This window comes from Heterodontus francisci, chromosome 6 (assembly GCF_036365525.1).
Source record: "Heterodontus francisci isolate sHetFra1 chromosome 6, sHetFra1.hap1, whole genome shotgun sequence".
Lineage (NCBI taxonomy): Eukaryota > Metazoa > Chordata > Chondrichthyes > Heterodontiformes > Heterodontidae > Heterodontus > Heterodontus francisci.
In genome coordinates, this window is record NC_090376.1 from 62,978,262 (window position 1) to 63,001,927 (window position 23,666).

Genomic DNA, 23,666 nt, shown 5'->3' on the forward strand with positions numbered 1-23,666 from the left:
TTTGTTCTAAATCCATCTTGCCTTTTCTTCCACCTCTTCTTAATGTCCCCAAAAATTAAATCTACATTCCAGTTCGACAGTCCTTATTTTGGGATTATATTCTTTGTTGTAAATATTTCAATTTCCCTACTTCAATGATCGACCATGCTGCATACGCATCAGAAGACAAATCAGACATGAAAACAGGTCCCCATCAGCATTACTCATGTCACAAATTAACTGTTGGCTATATATTAATTTCTCATTCCCAGTACTAGTTTATTGGTAATGTATCCACACTTTTGAAATGTTGCATTCTGAAAGCTACAGCTATACCATTTGCTACAGCAAAACTGAGGATTTAAAACAATATTAAAACTTTTCCCATTGGTAGAAATCTTGTTCTAAAACGTGTTCAGTGTTAAACCTACTTTCAATTAATCGCAATGTAGTGGCATAGTGAATTAGAAAACAGCCCTTTCACCGATGGGCGTTGAATTCAAATCATAGAATGGTTACAGCACAAGAGGAGGCAATTTGGCCCATCGTGTCTGCGCCGGCTCTCTCAGAGCAACTCAGCTAGTCCCACTCCCCCACCTTTACCCCACTGCCCAGCAAATTTTCTCTCTTCAGATGCTTATCCAATTCCCTTTTGAAAGCCGTGGTTAAATTTCCCTCCACCACACTTTCAGGTAATGCATTCCAGATCCTAACCACTTGCTGCATAAAAAATTTTTTCATGTTGCCATTGGTTCTTTTGCCATTCATCTTATATTGGTGTCCTCCGGTTCTCGACCCTTCCACCAACAGTTTTTCTCAATCTACTCTGTCTAGACTCCTCATTGAACACCTCTATCAAATCTCCTCTCAACCTTCTCCTCTGCAAAGGGAACAATCCCAGCTTCTCCAATCTATCCACGTTACTGAAGTCCCTCATTCCTGGAAAAAGTCTCAAATCTATTCTGTAAACTCTAAAGCCTTCGCATTCTTCCTAAAGTGTGGTGCCCAGAATTGGACACAATACTCCAGTTGAGGCCGTTAATAAAGGTTCATCAGAACTTTCCTTGCTTTTGTACTCTATTGGGGGGGGAATTTTATGCTGGCGGTGAGGATCTCGTGCGGAAAAAGAGACACAGAAATCCCCAGGTTGCCTCTTCTCCGGAAGGCCTGCCAAATTTAGTGCTAATCAGGCACTTAAATGGACAGCGGCAGACCTTACAGAGGATCAAGGACTCCATCTCCAGAAGACCCGCCCTTGGAGAGCTGCCAATCAGAGGGCAGCAGCTGCAGCTCCATTGCGGAGGCGATGGCTGCTGCGGAGGTGCACCTAACGGAGGCCAAAGAGTGTCGCTGGACCCAGGCAGGTCAAGGTGGGAGGGGTCTCGCGGGGGCAGGGGAGTCAGCAGCAAGGGCAGGGGGATGGCTCTCAACAGGCCCTACCCCTTCCTGATGCCAGGTCACTTGTTCAGGCACCGTGCCTTTTAAAGGAGGGACTTCCACTCAATATCCAGGGCCAGGAAGCAGCCCACACGGTTTTTTTGTGCCGTGCTTCCCGTGCAGGGACAGGGTCCCCTGCTACATGACTAATTGTGGAGGCGGTAGGGGAGGGAAGAGGCCCTTAGTTGGGGGTTAATTGCCAGTTAAAGGGCCTCAATTAGTGGCGGGGCGGGAAGCTGTTCACAGGCCTTCCCACCCTGGACTAAATTTTGGTGGAGGCAGTACGGTGGCAGGAACTGCACCTCGCCGACCCGCACCACCACCATCCCACTCAATTTTATGCTCTCCCCGCCTGCAAACCCGCTGCGGGGGAAAGCATATGCCTCTACTTATAAAGCCCAGAATCGCATATGCCTTTTCAACCACTTTCTCTACCTGCCCTGCCACCTTCAACGATTTGTGCACAAATACCTCAAGTGTCTCTGTTCTTGCACCCCTTTTAGAATTGTGCCCTTTATATTGCCTTTTGTTCTTTCTACCAAAATGCATCACTTCATACTTCTCTACATTAAATTTCATTAGATAGGCTGGTGGAATGGATGGACATGTCCCCTTGAAGTCTATCACCATCCTCCTCACAATACTTATAAGTTTTGTGTCATCTGAAAATTTTGAAATTGTGCCTGTACACCTTAGTCTAGGTCATTAATATAGATCAAGAAAAGTAGTGGTCCTCATACTAACCCCTAGGGAACCCCACTATATACCTTCCTCCAATCTGAAAAACAACCATTCATCACTACTCGGTTTCTTGTCACTTAGCCAACTTTGTATCCATGCTGCCACTGTCCCTTTTATTCCATGGGCTATAACTTTGCTGACAAGCCTATTATGTGGCACTTTATCAAATGCCTTTTCGAAGTCTATGTACATCACATCAACCCTCTACGTCACCTCATCAAAAAGCTCAATCAATTTATAAACAATTTGCCTTTATCAAATCTGGTCTGGCCTTACTTCATTAATCTGCACTTGTCCAAGTAACTATTAATTTTGTTTCAGATTATCATTTCTGAAAGCTTTCCCACCACTGAGGTTAAACTGTCTGGCCTATAATTGCTGGATTTATCCTTACATCCTTTTTTGAACAAGGGTGTCACATTTGCAATTCTCCAGTTCTCTGGCATCACCTCTGTATCTAAGGAGGGTTGGAATATTATGACCAGCGCCTCCACAATTTCCTCCCTTACTTCTGATCCGGTCCTGGTGACTTAACTTCAAAGTACAGCCAGCCTTTCTAATACCTCTTCTTTATCAATTGTTAGCCTAACCAGTGTCTGAACGATCTTCTCGTTTACCATGACTTTGGTAGCATCTTCCTTGGTAAAGACAGATGCAAAGTACTCAATTAGTACCTCAGTAATGCCCCCTGCCTCCATGCGTAGTTTCCCTTTTTGGTCCTTAACTGGCCCCACCCTTCTTCTTAGTACCCTTTTACTATTAATTTGCCTAGAGAAGACTTTTGGAATTCCTTCTACAAACCAAATGATATAAATCTGTTCCTTTGATTTTGGCTCAAGTTGACAATTCCCTGTATGGAGTTATGTTTCAAATTGAAGGATTGGAGAGTAGCTAATCCAGATAATTACATACCAGTTAACTTAACATCTGTGGCAGATTTTTTTTTTTAATTTTTGAGTCTCTAATTAGGAATGAAATTACCACATATCTAGATAAAGAGAAAATAGCTAAAAGTTGCTAGCACAATTTCAAATGGAACAATCGTACTTGACAAACTTCAGGAACCTTTTGAGGAGGAAAAATACACAGTAGACGTGCAAAAATACCATATATGTAGGCTACATGGATTTTAGGAAAGCCTTTGACAAGGTACCATATAGGACATCATCAGGAAAAATTAAGGGGTATGGAATTAGATGGAGGAGAGGAAACTGGACTAAAAATTGATTAGAAGGGAGAAAACAAGCAGTTTTTCCAGAGTGGTTAGATGTGGGCAGTGGCTTCTCACAGGATTGAGTTCTGGAGCCACTTCTGTTCACTGATTAATGATATAGCTATAGGCCTAGAGGAAATTATACTGAAACCTGCAAATGATACCAAAAATATGGCTAATTCTTTAGAAGACCAAAGGAAGCTGCAAAGGGTTATGGACTATAAAGTAGCAGATGGTCAGCAAGTGTGAGGTAGTATAATTACATTTTAATAAAAACAGCAACATATTTAATGTTCAGTAGGCTCGGTGCTGTGAGAGAACAGAGGGTTTTGGGAGCTCAGGTTCACGGGATGTTAAAGACAACACCTGGTTGAAATGGTCGGGAAAAAAAAAGAGCTGATGGAATTCTAGGTTTTATTGTAAGATATATAGAATATAAAAGCCAAGAGGTAATGATGAGTCTATATAGAGCAGCAATATGACCTCAGTTAGAGTACTGCGTGCTGTATTGGGCTCCACACTACAGGGAGGATATTAAAGCTCTAGAGAGTGTATATAACCTGTCTCTAGATGCAGAAATCAACAAGCGCATGGGTAAGGCTTCCACTGCTATGTTCAGACTGGCCAAGAGAGTGTGGGAAAATGGCGCACTGACACGGAACACAAAAGTCCGAGTGTATCAGGCCTGTGTCCTCAGTACCTTGCTCTACGGCAGCGAGGCCTGGACAACGTATGCCAGCCAAGAGCGACGTCTCAATTCATTCCATCTTCGCTGCCTTCGGAGAATACTTGGCATCAGGTGGCAGGACTATATCTCCAACACAGAAGTCCTTGAAGCGGCCAACACCCCCAGCTTATACACACTACTGAGTCAGCGGCGCTTGAGATGGCTTGGCCATGTGAGCCGCATGGAAGATGGCAGGATCCCCAAAGACACATTGTACAGCGAGCTCGCCACTGGTATCAGACCCACCGGCCGTCCATGTCTCCGTTATAAAGACGTCTGCAAACGCGACATGAAATCGTGTGACATTGATCACAAGTTGTGGGAGTCAGTTGCCAGCATTCGCCAGAGCTGGCGGGCAGCCATAAAGACAGGGCTAAATTGTGGCGAGTCGAAGAGACTTAGTAGTTGGCAGGAAAAAAGACAGAGGCGCAAGGGGAGAGCCAACTGTGCAACAGCCCCAACAAACAAATTTCTCTGCAGCACCTGTGGAAGAGCCTGTCACTCCAGAATTGGCCTTTATAGCCACTCCAGGCGCTGCTTCACAAACCACTGACCACCTCCAGGCGCGTATCCATTGTCTCTCGAGATAAGGAGGCCCAAAAGAAAGAAAGAAAGAAGAAGAGAGTGTATAGCAAAGATTTATTAGGATGTTGCCTGTTAAATACAAACTCATACATGAAAAATTGGCCATAATTCATGAGAACACAGATTACAGGATGATATGATGGATGTCTTTAAAATTATGAAAGGGAGGGACAGAAGCAGACTATTTCCAGTGGTTGAGTAGAGAATGAGGTGGTCAAGGTTACATGCAAGTCATTTAGAATGCAGAACAACAGAAACTTCCTTACACAGAGAGCTGCAAGGCTGTGGAATTAACTTCCAGGGTTAGCAGTTTGAGACAAAAAAAAAATCAAAATTCAAGATTAGACTGGATGGCTGAATGGAGAAAAAAATTACTGAAGAGATATGGGAACAGGTTGGGTAAATGTGATTTGGACCATTTGGGTCAAATGGTCCATTTTCCATCGTGTCTTTTATGTATGTACATACGAACATACAAATTAGTAGTAAGCTACTCGTCTCTCGAGCCTGCTCCACCATTCAATAAGATCATGGTTGATCTGATTGTAACATCAACTCCACATTCCCACCTACCCATAACTTTTCACCCCCTTGCTTATCAAGAATCTATTTACCTCGGCCTTGAAAACATTCAAAGACTCTGATTCCACTGCCTTTTGAGGAGGGGTTCCAAAGACTCACGACCCGCAGAGAAAAAATTTCTTCTCATCTCTGTCTTAAATGCGCGACCCTTTATTTTTATACAGTGACCCCTAGTTATAGATTCTCCCACAACAGGAAACATCCTTTCCACATCCACCCTGTCAAGACCCCTCAGACTCTTATATGTTTCAATCAAGTCACCTCTTACTCTTCTAACCTTCAGCAGATACAAGCCTGGCCAGTCCAACCTTTCTTCATAAGTCATCCCTCCCATTCCAGGTATTAATCTAGTAAATCTTCCCTGAACTGCTTCCAACGCATTTACATCCTTCCTTAAATAAGGAGACAAATACTATGCACAGTACTCCAAATGTGGTCTCACCAATGCCCTATATAACTGAAGCATAACCTCCCTACTTTTGTGTTCAATTCCCCTCGCAATAAATGGTAACATTCTATTAGCTTTCCTAATTACTTGCTGTACCTGCACATTAACTTTTTGCGATTCATGCACTAGGACACCCAGATCCCTCTGCATCTCAGAGCTCGGCAATCTCTCACCATTTAGATAATATGCTTCTCTTTCATTCTTCCTGCCAAAATGGACAACTTCACATTTCCCACATTATACTCCATTTGCCAGATCTTTGCCCACTCACTTAACCTATCACTTGGTAGCCTCCTGATATCTTCTTCACAACTTACCTTCCTACCTATCTGTGTGTCATCAGCAAATTTAGCAACCATACCTTCATCCAAGTCATTTATATAAATTGTAAACAGTTGAGGTCCCAGCACTGATCCCTGTGGTACACCACTCGTTACATCTGCCAACCAGAAAATGACCCATTTATGCCTACTCTCAGTTTCCTGTTAGCTAGCCAATCTTCTACCCATGCCAAAATGTTACCCCCTATTCCATGAGCTTCTATTTTCCACAATAACCTTTGATGTGGCACCTTATCAAATGCCTTCTGGAAATCTAAGCACAGTACATCCACCGGTTCCCCTTTCTCCACAGCACACGTTACTTCTTCAAAGAACTCCAATAAATTGGTTAAACATGATTTCTCTTTTATAAAACCACGTTGACTCTGCCTGATTACCTTGAATTTTGCTAAGTGCCTTGCTAGAACGTCTTTAATAATAGCTAACATTTTCCCTATGACAGTTGTTAAGCTAACAGGCCTGTAGTTTTCTGCTTTCTTTCCACCTCCCTTTTTGAATAATGGAGTTACATTGGCTATTTTCGAATCTAATGGAACCTTCCCCAAATCTAGTGACTTTTGGAAAATCAAAACCAACGCATCAACTATCTCTACTTTATGTAAACTTGCCCTTTTATACTGTAGGACTGATTTGGACATTAGAGGAAACATGGAAACAACATATACTCAGTAAATGCATGAAAGTTGCTTCAAGATTGTGTTCACACTTGTGCTTCTAGCCAAACAGACCCTTTGCAGTGTTTTGGGGAAGAATAAGGAGTAAATATTGTTGGACCTCAATTGATAGGTTGGATTTGACAGCAAGCACTGGGAGCAGGAATTATGTGTCTGCTGCTGCCAGCAATTTACTTCCAGAAACAGGAAGCAAAATGACCTGAAGCTCACTTGCAAGTCTAACAAACAGTTATTACTTGGTAAGTTTGATGAAACCACCTCAGTCTTTCTTGATCTATCCACAGTCTTAATTATCTCCTAAAAAAAAAAGGGGTTCTTGCATCTCATCTAAGCTCCTTCCAGAACCTTGGCATCCTTTCTCTCACCAAAAATGTATTTTCCCTTCAACAACTCAACTCTCTGTAATGTCCAAATCCATGTAGAGTATTCCTCCTATTGCTCCCTCATATTCCTAGAAAGGATACAAAGACAATTATCTAACTGGAAATTCTTCTCTTACTGTTTGCTTTTAACCTCCTCCCCTCTCTGTCAGACCTTGTTGTCCCCCTCTATTTTATGGTGAATGTTGACCTAGGGCATCTCTTGTTCCTCCCAAGTATCAAATTCTCCACCCTACATACTGTTCTTTCTTTTTAATCCTCAGCGTGTTGAAATCCATATTTATCACATAAGCTTACTCAAAACTGTGGAATTTCTTGCCCAACACAGATTTTTATTTCCTCTTACAATCTTCGGACTTTTAAAACCCAAATCTGGTCTCACATTTATTATCTTCGGATTAATCATTTTTACAGCACTGAATATGATATGGGATCTTACTGTACACTTTACTCGAACCAACAAACAACACTGACAAACCATGAAATAAGACTAAGATTAACAGAGGCAATTATGAAGAAGATGGTAGATTAAGTATTGTGTTGTAAACCAAAGTGCAATTCCTATTTCAAAACAACAGACATCTAGAATCTCCAGCAGGGCTCAGTAGTAACACTTTAACAATTTAGACTAGGAATTGTGATGAGAAGTTTTACATTAAGACTAATCTCTGAGAGTCCTTTATTGACCTCTTCCGACACAGCTGTACAGCAAGTAGCATACTGGCAAGTTAGCAAGAACAGATCATAGCAGTATTCAGTTTCTGGAAGCTTTGTCCATGGGATATGGGCATCGCTGGCAAAGCTAGCATTTACTGCCTACCCCTAATTGCCCTTGAGAAGGTGGCTCTTGACCTGCTACAGTCCTTCTGGTGTAGGTACACCCACAACGCAGTTGGGAAGGGAGTTCCAGAATTTTGAACCAACGACAGTGAAGGAATGGTGATATAGTTCCAAGTCAGGATGGTGTGTGACTTGGAGGGGAACTTGCAGGTGGTGGTGTTCCTGTGTGTCTGCTGCCCTTGGCCTTCTAGGTGGTACAGGTCGTGGGTTTGGAAAGTGCTGCCGAAGAAAGCTTGGCAAGTTGCTGCAGTGCATCTTGTCAATGGTACACATTGTTGCCAATGTGTGCCTGCGGTGGAGAAAGTGAATGTTTAAGGTAGTGAATGGGATGCTGATCAAGTGGCTGCTTTGCCCTGGATGGTGTCGAGCTTCTTGAGGGTTGTTGGAGCTGCACTCATCCAGGCAAGTGGGGAGTATGCCATCACACTCCTGACTTGTGCCTTGTAGATGGTGGACAGGTTTGAGCATCAGGAGGTGAATTACTCACTTCAGAATTCCCAGCCTCTGACCTGCTCTTGTAGCCACAGTATTTACATGGCTGGTCCAGTTAAGTTTCTGGTCAATGATATCCCCCCCAGGGTGTTGTTGGTGGAGGATTGAACAATAGTAATGCCACTGAATGTCAAGGGGAGATGGTTATATTCTCTCTTGTTGGAGATAGTCATTGCCTGCCACTTGTGTGGCATGAATGTTACTTGCCACTTATCAGCCCAAGCCTGAATGTTGTCCAGATCCTGTTGCAGGCGGGTACAGGCTGCTTCAGCATCTGAGGAGTTAGCGGCGCAGTGGTTAGCACCGCAGCCTCACAGCTCCAGCGACCCAGGTTCAGTTCTGGGTACTGCCTGTGCGGAGTTTGCAAGTTCTCCTTGTGACCGCGCGGGTTTCCGCCGGGTGCTCCGGTTTCCTCCCACAGCCAAAGACATGCAGGTTGATAGGTAAATTGGCCATTGTAAATTGCCCCTAGTGTAGGTAGGTGGTAGAAGAATTGAGGGAAGGTGGGGATGTGGTAGGGAATATGGGATTAATGTAGGATTAGTATAAAAGGGTGGTTGATGGTCAGCACAGACTCGGTGGGCCGAAGGGCCTGTTTCAGTGCTGTATCACTCTATGAAGTTACGAATGGTACTGAACACAGTGAAATCATCAATGACCATCTCCATTTCTGACCTCATGTTGGAAGGAAAGTCATTGATGAAGTAACTGAAGATGGTTGGGCCTCGGACACTACCCTGAGGAACACCTGCAGCGATGTCCTGGGACTGAGATGATTGGCATCCAACAATCACAACTATCTTCCTTTGTGCAAGGTATGACTCCAACCAGTGCAGAGTTTTCTCCACTGATGTCAATTCTGCTAGGATTCCTTGATGCCACACTCAGTCAAATGCTGCCTTGATGTCCAGGGCAGTCACTCTCACCTTACCTCTGGAATTCAGCTCTTTAGTCCATGTTTGGACCAATGCTACAATGAGGTCTGGAGACATATGTTCCTAGCAGAACACAGTGAGCAAGTACTGGTGAGTAAGTGGTGCTTGACAGCAGTGTCAACAAAATCTTCCATCATTTTGCTGATGATCGAAAGTAGACTGATGGGGCAGTAATTGGCTGGATTTGATTTGTCCTGCTTTGTGTGCACAGGACATACCTGGACAATTTTCCATATTATCCATTAAAGATGCCAATGTTGTAGCTGTATAGAGTTATGGAGTGTAGAGTTGTCAAACAAAAACAGATTTTAAAATATGCCTGGGCACCCAGCCCCCTAGAAGCCTGTCTCCTGTCATTCACCCATTTTTAAGATGAACAAAGCTATGAGCCTGCTAAGCAGAATCCAATGTTGAGACTAACATTATGGGCTGCATTTTAAGAGTCCGCTGCCGAAGTAGGCGGCGGACGTAAAAAAAGACGCCCCATCCACACAGGCACCGTGTCACGTAGCCGCCACGATTTCAAACGCGGCAGCTCATTTGCATGGTGGTAAAATACCCATAGGTGCTATGTGAAATGATCATGCCCAATATTGTATCCCCAACCAATATGACCAAAAACAGAAGCTGTATGCAAAATGGCTGTCATATATGCCTACATGATAACCACTAAAATACTAAACAACACAAGTGATAAGATGCTATTTCTATGCAATCTGTTCCTTCCTTCAATTCCTAATGAAATCTGTAACAGCCTCTTCAATGCACTAGAATTGTGGCAAAGTATCCAGCAGCACACTTCAGAAGTGGAATATCGTAATTACTGTGTCTGACAGATTGAGGAAAAAACTCCTCCCACTGCCAAATATACTTCATTAAGATGAACAGCCACCTGAAGTAGCAAAGATTTGAGTATTTTTCAGCCGAATTTAATTTAAATACCAAAACTACACGAAACACTTCTTGAAATAATTTAACAATTTCACCAAGAAGCCTTTATCTGAAGATTACATTACTGTCTTCAGTTATTGAAAACTGATTATCCTACAGCCCATACCCGACTGGAACATGGAAACTCGCCAGCTCTAATCACAATTTTAAAAAAACACTCATGTGAAGCACCTCAGGACATTTTATTAAATTTAAAAGTGCTGTACATGTACAAATAGTTGTTTTTCTCCAGCTTAGTGGAAACATACAGGAAAACAAACCTTGTAAGCAATTTCCGCATGTGTATTAGGTGCACAGAACACTTAAATAACTTATTATCGTGCATGTAATAATTCTCTTGCTGGAATGATGTCACAGTAAAAGAGCACCTACAATTTCATTGTCTGGCTTACTGTACATTTAAACCAAATTGTGACCATCTGCAGGGACAAGAAAATTTGAAAAATTCATCATTTTGTTACCACATCTAAATGCAGAGAACCACAATTAAAATTTGCCAATTAAGATACATTTTTAAACCCCTTCAATTTACAAGTTTAAAAAAAAAACATACATCGCTTCTTGGTTTTCTTCTGTTTTCCAGCTTTGTAGTATGAGCCACAACCTGTAGCCACTTAAATTCTCAGAAAGACCAGATAAATGGAAATGAAAAAGGCCATTTTGCCCAGCTTAGCTCTTCCTTCCAGAGAGCCTAGAATCTCTCAAAATACTTCCCCATCATCTCCTGTTCCCTCATCATGGCCTTTCTTAAAAGGATTCCAGGGCTCAGTCTTCACTATTCTATCTGGACATTCATTCCAAAGCTTAATCACCTTGGGTGTGATGAATTTCCCAACATCAGTCCTAAATTTGTCTTTTATTTATTTTAATGCGTGTTCCCTTTTTATTTAGGGATACAGCACTGAAACAGGCCCTTCAGCCCACCGAAACTGTGCTGACCATCAACCACCCATTTATACTTCTTCTTTGGCCTCCTTATTTCGAGAGACAATGGATAAGCGCCTGGAGGTGATCAGTGATTTGTGAAGCAGCACCTGGAGTGGCTATAAAGGCCAATTCTAGAGTGACAGGCTCTTACACAGGTGCTGCAGAGTAATTTGTTTGTCGGGGCTGTTACACAGTTGGCTCTCCCCTTGCGCCTCTGTCTTTTTTCCTGCCAACTACTAAGTCTCTTCGACTCGCCACACTTTAGCCCTGTCTTTATGGCTGCCCGCCAGCTCTGGCGAACGCTGGCAACTGACTCCCACGACTTGTGATCAATGTCACAGGATTTCATGTCGCGTTTGCAGACGTCTTTAAAGCGGAGACAAGGACGGCCAGTGGGCCTGATACCAGTGGCGAGCTCGCTGTACAATGTGTCTTTGGGGATCCTGCCATCTTCCATGTGGCTCACATGGCCAAGCCATCTCAAGTGCCGCTGACTCAGTAGTGTGTATAAGGCTGGGGATGTTGGCCGCCTCGAGGACTTCTGTGTTGGAGATACGGTCCTGCCACCTGATGCCAAGTATTCTCCGGAGGCAGCGAAGATGGAATGAATGGAGACGTCGCTCTTGGCTGACATACGTTGTCCAGGCCTCGCTGCCATAGAGCAAGGTACTGAGGACACAAGCCTGATACACTCGGACTTTTGTGTTCCGTGTCAGTGCGCCATTTTCCCACACTCTCTTGGCCAGTCTGAACATAGCAGTGGAAGCCTTTCCCATGCGCTTGTTGATTTCTGCATCTAGAGACAGGTTACTGGTGATAGTTGAGCCTAGGTAGGCGAACTCTTGAACCACTTCCAGAGCATGGTCGCCAATATTGATGGATGGAGCATTTCTGACATCCTGCCCCATGATGTTCGTTTTCTTGAGGCTGATGGTTAGGCCAAATTCATTGCAGGCAGACGCAAACCTGTCGATGAGACTCTGCAGGCACTCTTCAGTGTGAGATGTTAAAGCAGCATCGTCAGCAAAGAGGAGTTCCCTGATGAGGACTTTCCGTACTTTGGACTTCGCTCTTAGACGGGCAAGGTTGAACAACCTGCCCCCTGATCTTGTGTGCAGGAAAATCCTACATTCATCCCATATTCCTACCACATCCCCATCTTCCCTCACTACCTACCTATACTAGGGGCAATTTATAATGGCCAATTTACCTATCAACCTGCAAGTCTTTGCCTGTAGGAGGAAACCGGAGCACCCGGCGAAAACCCACGCGGTCACAGGGAGAACTTGCAAACTCCGCATAGGCAGTACCCAGAATCGAACCCGGGTTGCTGGAGCTGTGAGGCTGCAGTGCTAACCACTGCGCCGCCCAGCTCTCAGTCTAGTTTGAATTAATTTTCTAGATCTACCTTTTCCGCACCATTTACAATCTTGCATAGCTCTGTGAAGTTATCTCCTTTCAATTCTGAAAAGCCCAAGTTTCTCCAGTCTTTGCTGATAACTCAGTCCTCTGATAGTACTGTCCTCTACGGATCAATCGTCATTGAACTATCTCCAAGGCTTGAAGGTCTCTTCTGTATTTTGGTCACCAGAGCTGAATGCAGTATTTAAGGTGTGGTCTGACAGCGCACTATGCAGTTTGAGCACAACATCAAATCTCTATTCCTATGATTTGGCTTCAGCGTTCAGCATTCTATATGTGTTGCTTGTTTTGACTGTTGTTCTGTACCTGTTGGATGTATTCAGCCTAGACACTAATGAAAATCCTAGGTCCCTTTCAACTTCACCCGTGGCTATTAACATTATCCTCCTGTCCCACAAAATCCTCACTTGGAAATATATCACTGTTCCTTCATCGTCACTGGGTCAAAATCCTTAGCTAACACCACTGCGAATAGCTGTGCCAAATGAACTGAGCAGTTCAAAAAGGCGACTGACCACCACTTTCTCAAGGGCTATAAGGATTGGGAAATAAACACTGGTCTTGCCAGCAACGCCTATATCCTTTAAACAAACAAATACAAAAGTAATGGAGTACTTATTCCATCCATTTTTTCTTCCTATGTACAGTATTTTACGTTATTAAATTTCACCTGCTTATATAGTTTTTTTTAACCCAACTCGTCATAATTCTCTTTTTGCCTCTTCATAAATTAAATGTCCCTCCTAACCGTGTAGCTAAGTTGCATTCAGTTTTCAACTCCAAATCATTAGTGCCAGTTAGAAACAGTGAAGGACCCAATACTGATGCCTGGAGCACCCTATATATGTACTCTCCCCAACATAACTCGTCTAATGATTATTCGAGCCAATTTCTTACCATTCCCAAATTTTACCCCAAACTGTCAAATTTTTTTGGAAATCTGGATCTGAACTATGTCATAAGGCTTTGCAAAATCCACTGAGATGTCAATTCCTCAAAAAAGATCAAAGAGGTTAGTCAGAAATGATCTTCCCTCTTCTGCTTTATACTTGTTCATTATTGTTCAGATAATTCTTGAATTTACCCCTCAGTCAACCTCCAGGCACTTACCCATTGTCTCTCGAGACAAGGAGGCCAAAGAAGAAGTTGTCTGCAATTGCTTTATTGCTGCATTGGAACCCCTTCAATGTCCAGTGACTCCCTCATTGTAGCTGCCAATGTATCGCAAATCTCATCTCTCAGTTCTAAGATAAATACCACATATTCCTGGGGATTTTATTGCCTCTAGTCCTTTTAACCTTTCCAGGACATCAACCTTCTTTATATTTATTTAAAAAGGACATGTTTGTAATATCTTTACTAGTGAATAGTTGGAGCAATAAATCATTAGGTATATTAACAAGCTTGTGCTCAGTTTCAGCTGCAGTAGCATCTTTTAATGTTCGCAACTCCTCTCTATCTGCCCTCTTACTGTTATAATACTACACCTTCCAAGTATTTCGTTGTTGCTCTAGCCAATCTCCATATAAGGAAAACATAGTTACCACCATCACAATATCTCTTCAGTTATACTGCATGCATTCATAAATGCATTTCCAAATACTGACTTATTTGCGGAAATGTTTCACAAAAATAAAACATTGAAGAACAAGTTAATTTATTTTAGATTGAAACATCCAGGGTGAATACTAATGTGTCACAAGACATAAATAGAATGTCAGTTTCTGCAGATGTGAAGTACATGAACACATTATACAACAAAAAGACAATCCCACGTTCAACATGCCATTTCCAACTTGCAGAAATGCTGAGCACACAATCTCCACTGCAGAAGCTTTTTAACAAGTTTAATGGACTGCATTAAGATCATGATTATTTTGCAACAAACTAATATCATGACGTTTCACTCCTCAAAACTTTCACAAAGGATCATAATGGCAGGAGCAAATCCTGAACTTGTGACAGGACAACAATAATGGCCACTGTTCAGACAACATGGAATGCTGGAAATCTCTTATTTATTGCCTTGCTGAAAAATAGTTTATTGTTCACTTAAAATTCCAAAATACTTAGAAAGTGCTCCTCAAATTCTTTTTAGAAAAAATAACTACACAAGTTATGTCAATAAAGCAAGAAATTATCTATTTTAAAACACTTAAGCGATCGATTAAAAAATAATTCAAGAATTAATCTCACGTTTATTGCGTGGCCAAGTAATGATGATCAGTAGGATCCCAGTTTTGATCCCCAGCTGGTGCTGAATTGGCAAATCACAGCTGGAATGTCAACAGGAGTGTAACTATTGGCCTCCCATTCTCAACTACTACCTAATTAGACCTGCTGGAAGTGCACATATTCGACAGGCACAGGATTGGGCTTGGCAATGATGTCTCTACTGTAAGATTCACTCATGAATAATGACCACGTGATGAGGTACCACAGAGAACCTGGCTCCTGTAGGAATCAATAACTTTAAGAGGGAAGAAAATTGGCAAAAAAGAGAAAAACGAAACAATATCCTGCACAGATCAACTCTTCAAGCAGTGCAACGTGATGTTTTATCCTCCACAGGAAATAAAGCATCCATTTGATCTGTTAGGTGGAAAATTGAACCATAGAACCATAACGGAACAGAAGGAGGCCATTCAGCCCATCGTGTCCGTGCCGGCCAAAAAAACTAGCCACCCAATCTAATCCCACCTTCCAGCACCTGGTCCATAGCCTTGCAGGTTACAGCATTTCAAGTACATGTCCAAGTACCTCCACCACCGTTCCTGGCAGTGAATTCCAGACACCCACCACTCTGTGGATGAAAAAGGTCTTCCTCATGTCCCCTCTAATCCTTCTACCAATCACCTTAAATCTGTGTCTCCTGGTAACTGACCACCAGGGGGAACAGGTCCTTCCTGTCCATTCTATCTAGGCCCCTCATAATTTTGTACACCTCAATTAAGTCACCCCTCAGCCTCCACAGTTCCAGGGAAAGCGACCCTAGCCTATCCAATCTTTCCTCATAGCTGCAACTTTCAAGCCCTAGCAACATTCTTGTAAATCTCCTCTGTACTCTTTCTGGAGCAATTACGTCCTTTCTTAAATGTGACGACCAGAACTGTACGCAATACTCCAGCAGTGGCCTAACCAGCATTTTATAGAGTTCCAGCATCACATCCCTGCTTTTGTATTCTATACCTATAATAATATATCTGATTGTGGGGTCTGCAATGAGGGGATACCTAAAACAAGAGTAAATGCAAGAGATTTAGGAAAGAGAACATGATTGTTTTTACATACAGATCTTTGAGAGACCATGGAATGCATTACTGGAGTTCTAGTTGAAGCAAAGACTATGTCAGCATTCAATAATAGGTTACATATGTGGTTGAAGGAAAAGGGAGAACAAAGAGTTATGGGGACAATGTGGGCAAATATGATGAGGACTACTGCTCCTGTGGAGGATAAACAATAATATTGTTGGACTAAATGGCCTGGCTGCGTGTTGTACTATGTAAATATGCAATTCTATGTAAAATACTGATTACCTGCACATGCACATATACACAGTTCAGGGAGTGCACAAATGTGGCAATAAGCTACCCACTACCTCCTCCTGCTACTAAATTTAACCAGGATCTGACTGTCACATCAGTAAATTTAATTGAAATTATAGTTTAGCAAACTAGATATAAATGGCACAAGTAGAGATGGTTCCTTATATGGTAACTTTAAAAAGGTATTGAAATATAGCTTATCTAACAGTTACTATAAATTGAATTAGATACCTAATATTTTACCATTTTGCTTCAGTTTTTTTTATATCATAACTAACTGAAAACTTCCTACTCAAAGTATAATCAGTATCTCTTCCTCTCCAAGTTCCAAATAATAAACTTGGAAATAAACACACAAAAAAAAAATGGATATAACATGGTATCACATAGGAACATATAAACAAGCAGGCCACTTAGCCCCTCAAACCTGTTTTGTCATTCAGTCAGATCATGGCTGATCTACATCTTAACTCCATATCCCTTAATACCCTTGGCTATCAAAAATCTATCTCATTTAAAATTATGAATGGAGCTAGCATCTACTGCTTTTTGTGGGAGAGTGTTCCACATTTCTACCACCCTTGATGTGAAGTGTTTCCTAACTTCTCTCCTGAATGCCTGGCTCTGATTTTAAGGTTATGTCCCTTGTCCCAGAATCCCCCACCAGCAGGAAAAGTTTCTATCTAACCTATCAATTCCTTTCAAAATCCTAAAAGCCTCAAACAAATCAGCCCATAATCTTGTATATTCCAGGGGAAACAAGCTTAGTTTAGGTAATCTCTCATCATAATTTAACCTTGGAGTCCTGGTAACATTCTGCTGAATCTGCACTGCACTCCTTCCAAGGCCAATATATCCTTTCTAAGGTGTGGTGTCCAGAACTGTACACAGTACCCCAGACGTGGGGCTGAAATTTATGGCGCCGCTGTAATCAGTGGCAGACATAAACAATGGCAGTCCGCTAGCATGGGACACATGAGGCGGAACCGCCGTGTTCATTTAAATGGCTGGGGCAGACCACCTCCCCCCTCCAGTGACATGGAGAGGGCAGGTGGTCCGTCCCCGGCAATGGCATCAGCTGCTTTCATGCAGGTGATGATGTCATTTTTAAAAGGGCTTCAAACCCGATTGTTACATTTAAGAGGAGAATGGATTTTAAAAAACTAATTGATCTTGCCCCTCTCCCATGCCCCCCCATCAACCATAAATTTAATTCCTTGCTTCCCCCCCACCCCCCACAAAATACTTACCTTGTGCACCTGACCTTCCCCGCACCCCCACCATCACCACCAAATTTCCAAAACTTTAAACTTTACCCTTCCCCACCATCCCCTACACCAATGGAATGACTGACGCTGCTCCCCCCACTCCTGCAGTGAAAAACTTACCTGCTCCCCCCACTCACCAGTATTCTGCCTCGGATCCCCGAATGGGGATCCAAAAGCACGGGCGTGCCAGCCACCAGCACCAATATCGCTCCGGGACGAATGGCAGGAGCGTGATGGTAATCAATTCATTGATTTACATTAATTAACATATTTAAATTGGGCTCCCGTTGCCGAGTAGCGAGGGGGCCACCACGCGGCTCGGCAATATGGCGCCAGGCCTTCCTGGCGTCGAGGTCCATGGCGGGCCTCTCCCGGAGGCATTTTCCAGCCCCCCCTTGCCACGACCATGGACGTCGGGGTGGGGTCGGTAAAATTAAGCCTGTGGTCTAACCAGGGTTTTGTATAGCTGTAGCAAAATTTCCTCCCCTTTATATTCTAGCCCGCTAGATATACAGACTAACATTCCATTAGTCTTTTTGATTGTATTTACACCTGACCACTACATTTCAATGATCTGAATACATGGACCCCTAAATCTCTTTAGACCTCCACTGATCCTAGCTTTGCACCATTTGGTCCAAAATAGATGACCTCGCACTTACCCGTGTTGAAATCCACCTACCAGAGTTTTGCTCACGCACAACCTATCAATGTCTCTTTGTAATTTTATGTTCGTGTCTACACTGCTTGCTATACCACCAATTTTTGTGTTATCGCAGCATAATTGACCAGCTTTAAAGAAAACAAAATACATTGGAGTCCCTATTTTGTATGCAGATTCTAACCAGTTCACCCTCTAAGCCAATAATTTATGTTGAATGGTTTATACCTCTAACTACCAATTCTTTTGTTTACACAAAAGATTTGCTCAATAATGCATATGTCTACCCATAAACCAAAAATATATCAAGAGCAGCCATATAATGTCATACCTTCTTGTGGTAAAATAACATTAGCGCTCTCAACTATACTGAAAAATTAAAGTTACGTTAAAAACAAATTCCTACATTTTTTGAAAGTTCAAGACTAGCAGCTGCACACAAAGAAAAAGGTTCTCTCTTCATTGCTGTGGCAAGACACAAGTCCTTTGAAACACACAGCCTCTCCTCCAAATTCCGGCCTCAAACAACTGAAAAACTTGTAAGTAACTCAGCTTATAACTTGGTACGCACTAAAATGTTAAGTATATATGAAAACAGAAAAGTAAAATTAAAAGACTTCATATTTTCATGTAAATTGTTTTAAATAGAATAAATATTGGGGAATGATGGTTTACAAAAATAACACAGGGTGTTCAAGAGTTATGCAACTAGTGCCAATCAACAGTTTATATTTCACAACTATCTTCTACTTATTTTTTTTATTTCCAAAATATACTTTATTCATAAAAATCTGTAAAAATTACATTGCCAAACAGTTTCCAAACAGCACCAAAAAATACAAACATTGCAAGGGAGATCAGTTTCCTTCAATACTGTCATGTGTTTCTTCCCAACCCTTCCGTTTCACAATTGTCATGTCAATTACAGTTTTACATTTACAGCAATTGAGAATATTAACGATACAGTTCGAGGGGTTTCCCATTGATCCAGCCCCTCAGTCCCGCTTGGTGGGGGAACCTTACACTGTGGTCTTTCCCCATTGAGCCTTTGCTGCGGCTGCCCCCAGCTTTAGTGCGTCCCTCAGCACGTAGTCCTGGACCTTGGAATGTGCCAGTCTGCAACATTCGGTGGTGGACAACTCTTTGCGCTGGAAGACCAGCAAGTTTCGGGCAGACCAAAGGGCGTCTTTCACCGAATTGATAGTCCTCCAGCAGCAGTTGATGTTTGTCTCGGTGTGCGTCCCTGGGAACAGCCCGTAGAGCACACTATCTTCTACTTATAATTTTACCAACAACTTACTGAATACAAATGAGATGCATTGCAAATGGAGTTAGCGTTCTTTCTACCCCAGAGCAAAGAATTTATATGCAGGCTGAATGAGTACACCAGTGTTATAGATTTCCTCACCCACCCCTAAATGCAGCCTGATCCCATTTTCCAGCAAACAGGCACAGTAATGGACACAATAGGTTCACCGTCATGTACGTCACTCGAGCTAAACTGGAGACAGGGTGGAGGGAAACTGGATGAGTGGAATAATTCTGTACTTGTTTAAAGATTTAGAAAAATGCTCTTGGGAAGAATAAGGGCACAGAAAATCTATGTCAAAATGAAGACAAATAAGGCATAACTTCTTTCACTTAATGGAGGGAAGCACACACTGCTGCAATATGGTCATGTTTAGTTTTAGAGGGGAAGCTACAAAAATAGCCAATCTCCCACAGTGCCCAACACCTTCAATCCTACAGCTCTCAGTAGGAGAGTCATCCATACACACAGATGATAATGGTGAAAAATTTGGATCCAGTACATCAGAATATTTACAAATGTAAAAAGAAAGATTGAAAGAAATTTATTCCAGATGATGCAATACCCATTTTATAAATGGGTCTGCTCCTGGCCCCGAGTTAGTGAGCCCAGCAAGTTTACCCCATGGCTCCTATTGACTGCCAAAAACCCATGCATCAGCAGCTGACACCCAATAAGTGCAATATCAATAAAGCTTAAGTGTTAGAGCTGCCTTAAAATTTTAATTTTTATAGAAGACACAGCATCCTATTTGACCAGAGATTATCTTCCTCTCCATCACAAAGACTGCCCACTTTCACTGCTGCAGTATTACCCATCTCTGCCCTTCCCTCAGCCCATCTGCTTCAGAAACCCTCATTCAATGTTTGTGCAACTCCCAGACTGAACTAAGCTCTGCTGGCTGGCCTCCCATTTTCCACCCTCCATGGTCTAAAGCTCATCTAAAACTCTGCTACCCAAATCCTAACTCGCATCAAGTCCTGTTCACACATCAACTCTGTGCCTGCTGACTTACACAGACTCCCAGACCACCATTCCTACATCCTCATGTTCAAATCCCTCCATGGCCTTGCTTCTCCAACCCTACAATCAATGGAGGACTCAGTATTCCTCCAACTCTGGCCCCCTGTCCACTCCTCACTTCCTTCACTGGCTGCTATGTCTTCAGCTGTCTAGACTTTAAAGTCTGGAATTCCCTCCCCAATACACTCTGCCTCCTGCAAGATGCTCCCTGAAACCTATTTCTCATCTATCCTAATGTCTCAATCTTTCACAGTATTTTTTTTTGTCTGATTACACGCCTGTGAAGCACTTTAAGATGTCTTACATTAAAGACGCTCCATAAATGCAAGCCATTGTTGAATCTGAACTCAAAAAGTATCGGACAACAATTAAACTGGTTTACTTTAATTTGGATTTAAATATTGTTGGTGCAGTCGGAATTCATCCTTTGCGAATCGTACATGAACATTTTTACAAGGTTAAAAAATTAAAAAATGTTCATTCGAAATCTTCCTGCACACGGTCACTCCGAGCATGGGCTAACTTTTAAAACTTAAATGCTTCATTAGGGGAGAAAAAAAAAATCACCCTTTTTGAAAAATTATTTCAAGAAACAACAATTCAAAAACGGGGCATATTCCAAATTGTAGCCGGAAGTGTAAATGAGTATTCTTATATAGTCATGATCTTTTCAATTTCAGAGTCTTCACTGCTAGTAACTCGATGAGTAACTTCTTGGCTCCATGCTGTAATTGTTTCCCCCCCTTGTGCTGACATTTCCAATCTGCTCTCCCCCCACCATCCCGTTACTGAATTTACTTCCTAGTTTTACGTCTGTACTTTGGTAGCTTTCTGCAGAAAATAACCGAGTTTCCCTCGCTGATGTTCATTGTACTCGAGAGCAGCGCCACTTTAGGCCTCAAGTTACAGAATTTGATACATTGTAGCTTAAGTCAACATGACTAATCTGGTATTTTAGGGTGGGGTGACCCTAAATTCAGCAGCTCGGGCCAACTTTCAGCAATCCCCAGACTGCAGAGTTGACACATTAACTGAAATTAACGACAACTTGTAGTTCAATACTAAACAGAAGGGACTTTTTTTTTTCTTATTCTTCCGCCTTTTTATTGAATGAAGGGAGCGAAACTACAAAAAAAACACGAAAATGAAGCTATCGAGTGGCGCTGAGGTTGGCCGATCGGATGCAGCCTGGATGTGCTCAGAGTGTTTTTTTTAAAAAGACAACTTCAAAGCAACGTGAAAATACATCGAGGCAGATAAAAAAGCTGGTTGTTTTTTTCAATTTTGTTTTTACCTTCCGGTCATTCCAGCGACGGCGAACATCACCCGCTTGAGCGCTGCAGTAGTTCAGTGTCCGGTCCAGTTGCCCAGCTGCTGCGGTGAGTGTTGTCCGCGAGGGGCCGCAGTAATGGCGATGCTGCAGCCTGGAGCTCGCTTGGACCTGGACTCTGTCAATCACTCAGTCATTCCCACGCTTGCTTACTCCCAACGCTTGCACTGCTCAGTGAACGTGGGAGAAATAGAGAAACTGCGATTGGTAAATTCTTGTGATTATGAACACACTGGAGGCGGAGTATCAATGGGCTAAATCATTAAGACTTGCATATAAGGGGTTTTTTAAATGTGTAGACTGATGCAGAAAGAAAGGGAGGAGCAGGAGTAGACCATTCAGCCCGTCGAGCCTGCACCGCCCTTCAATAATTACATGACGACAGATCTAGCTCAGCCACTTTCCTGTGCTATCCCCATATCTCTTGATGTTGTTAGTATCCAGACATCTATTGTTTTCTGTCCTGAACATGCTCAATGATTGAGCTTCCACAGCCCTCTGGCGTAGAGAATTCCAAAGATTCACCACCCTCTGACTGAAGAAATTCCTTCTCACCTCAGTCCTAAATGGCCTGCCCCTTATTCTGAGACTATGTCCCCTGGTTCTAGACTCACCCTGTTACGCCCTATAAGAATTTTGTAAGTTTCAAAGAGATCACCTCTCATTCTTCGAAACTCCAGAGAATACAGGCCCAATTTCCTTAATCTCTCATCAGAAAATCCTGCCACCCCAGGGATTAGTCTGGTGAACCTCCACTTGCATTCCCTCTATTGTAAGTATATCCTTCCTTAGATGAGGAGACCAAAACTGTACACAGTACTCCAGGTGTGGTCTCACCAAGGTTCCATACAATTGCAGCAACTTCTTTACTCCTGTACTCAAAACCCCTTGTGATGAAGCCCAACATTTCATTTGCTATAGGATGTGATTGCACTGGAGAGGGTGCAGAGGAGAGTCACCAGGATGTTGCCTAGACTGGAGCATTTCAGCTATGAAGAGAGACTAGATAGGCTAGGGTTGTTTTCTTTAGAGCATAGAAGGCTGAGGGGAAACCTGATAGGGGTATACACAATTATGAGCCACGTAAATAGGAAGAAACTTTTTCCCTTAGAGGAAGTGTCAATAACCAGGGGGCATAGACTAGAGGTCAGGGGCATGAGGTTTAGAGGGGATTTGAGGAAAAGAAATTTCACCCAGAGGGTGGTTGGAATCTGGAACACACTGCTTGAAGGGGTGGTAGAGGCAGGAACCCTCACAACATTTAAGAAGTATTTAGATGAGCACTTGAAACTCCATAGCATACAAGGCTACTGACCAAGTGCTGGAAAATGGGATTAGAATAGATAGGTGCTTGATGGCCAGCATGGACACGATGGGCCTGTTTCTGTGCTGTATAACTCTATGACTCTATGATTTGCCTCCCTAATTGCTTGCTGCACCTGCATGCTCGCTTTAACAACTCATGGACAAGGACACCCAAGTCCCTTTGGACACCAACACTTCCCAGCCTCTCACCATTTAAGAAATACTCTGCCTTTCTGTTTTTTTCCTACCAAAGTGAATAACTTCACACTTATTCACATTATAGTTCAACTGCCATGTTCTTGCCCATTCATTTAACCTGTCCACGTTCCCTTAAGCCTCCTTGCATCCCCCTCACAACTTACATTTCCACCTAGTTTTGTGTCATCAGCAAATTTGGAAATATTACATTTGGTCCCCACATCCAAATCATTTATATAGATTGTGAACAGCTGTGGCCCCAGCACTAATCCTTGCAGTACCCCACCAGTAACAGCCTGCCATCCTGAGAATGACCCATTTATTCCTACTCTTTGCTTTCAGTCTGTTAA

At 42.7% G+C, this 23,666-nt stretch overlaps 1 protein-coding gene across 1 annotated transcript in view; it reads right to left on the reverse strand.

The window, feature by feature from the left end:
- LOC137371345 (LIM and senescent cell antigen-like-containing domain protein 1) overlaps window positions 1-22,075 on the reverse strand; it is a 195,035-nt gene extending 172,960 nt beyond the window's left edge. The window contains exon 1 of the mRNA XM_068033796.1: window positions 21,778-22,075. Coding sequence (XP_067889897.1) covers window positions 21,778-21,806 — 29 coding nt within the window. The 5' untranslated portion in view covers window positions 21,807-22,075. The remainder of the gene's footprint in view (window positions 1-21,777) is intronic.
- Window positions 22,076-23,666: the final 1,591 nt, after the last annotated feature.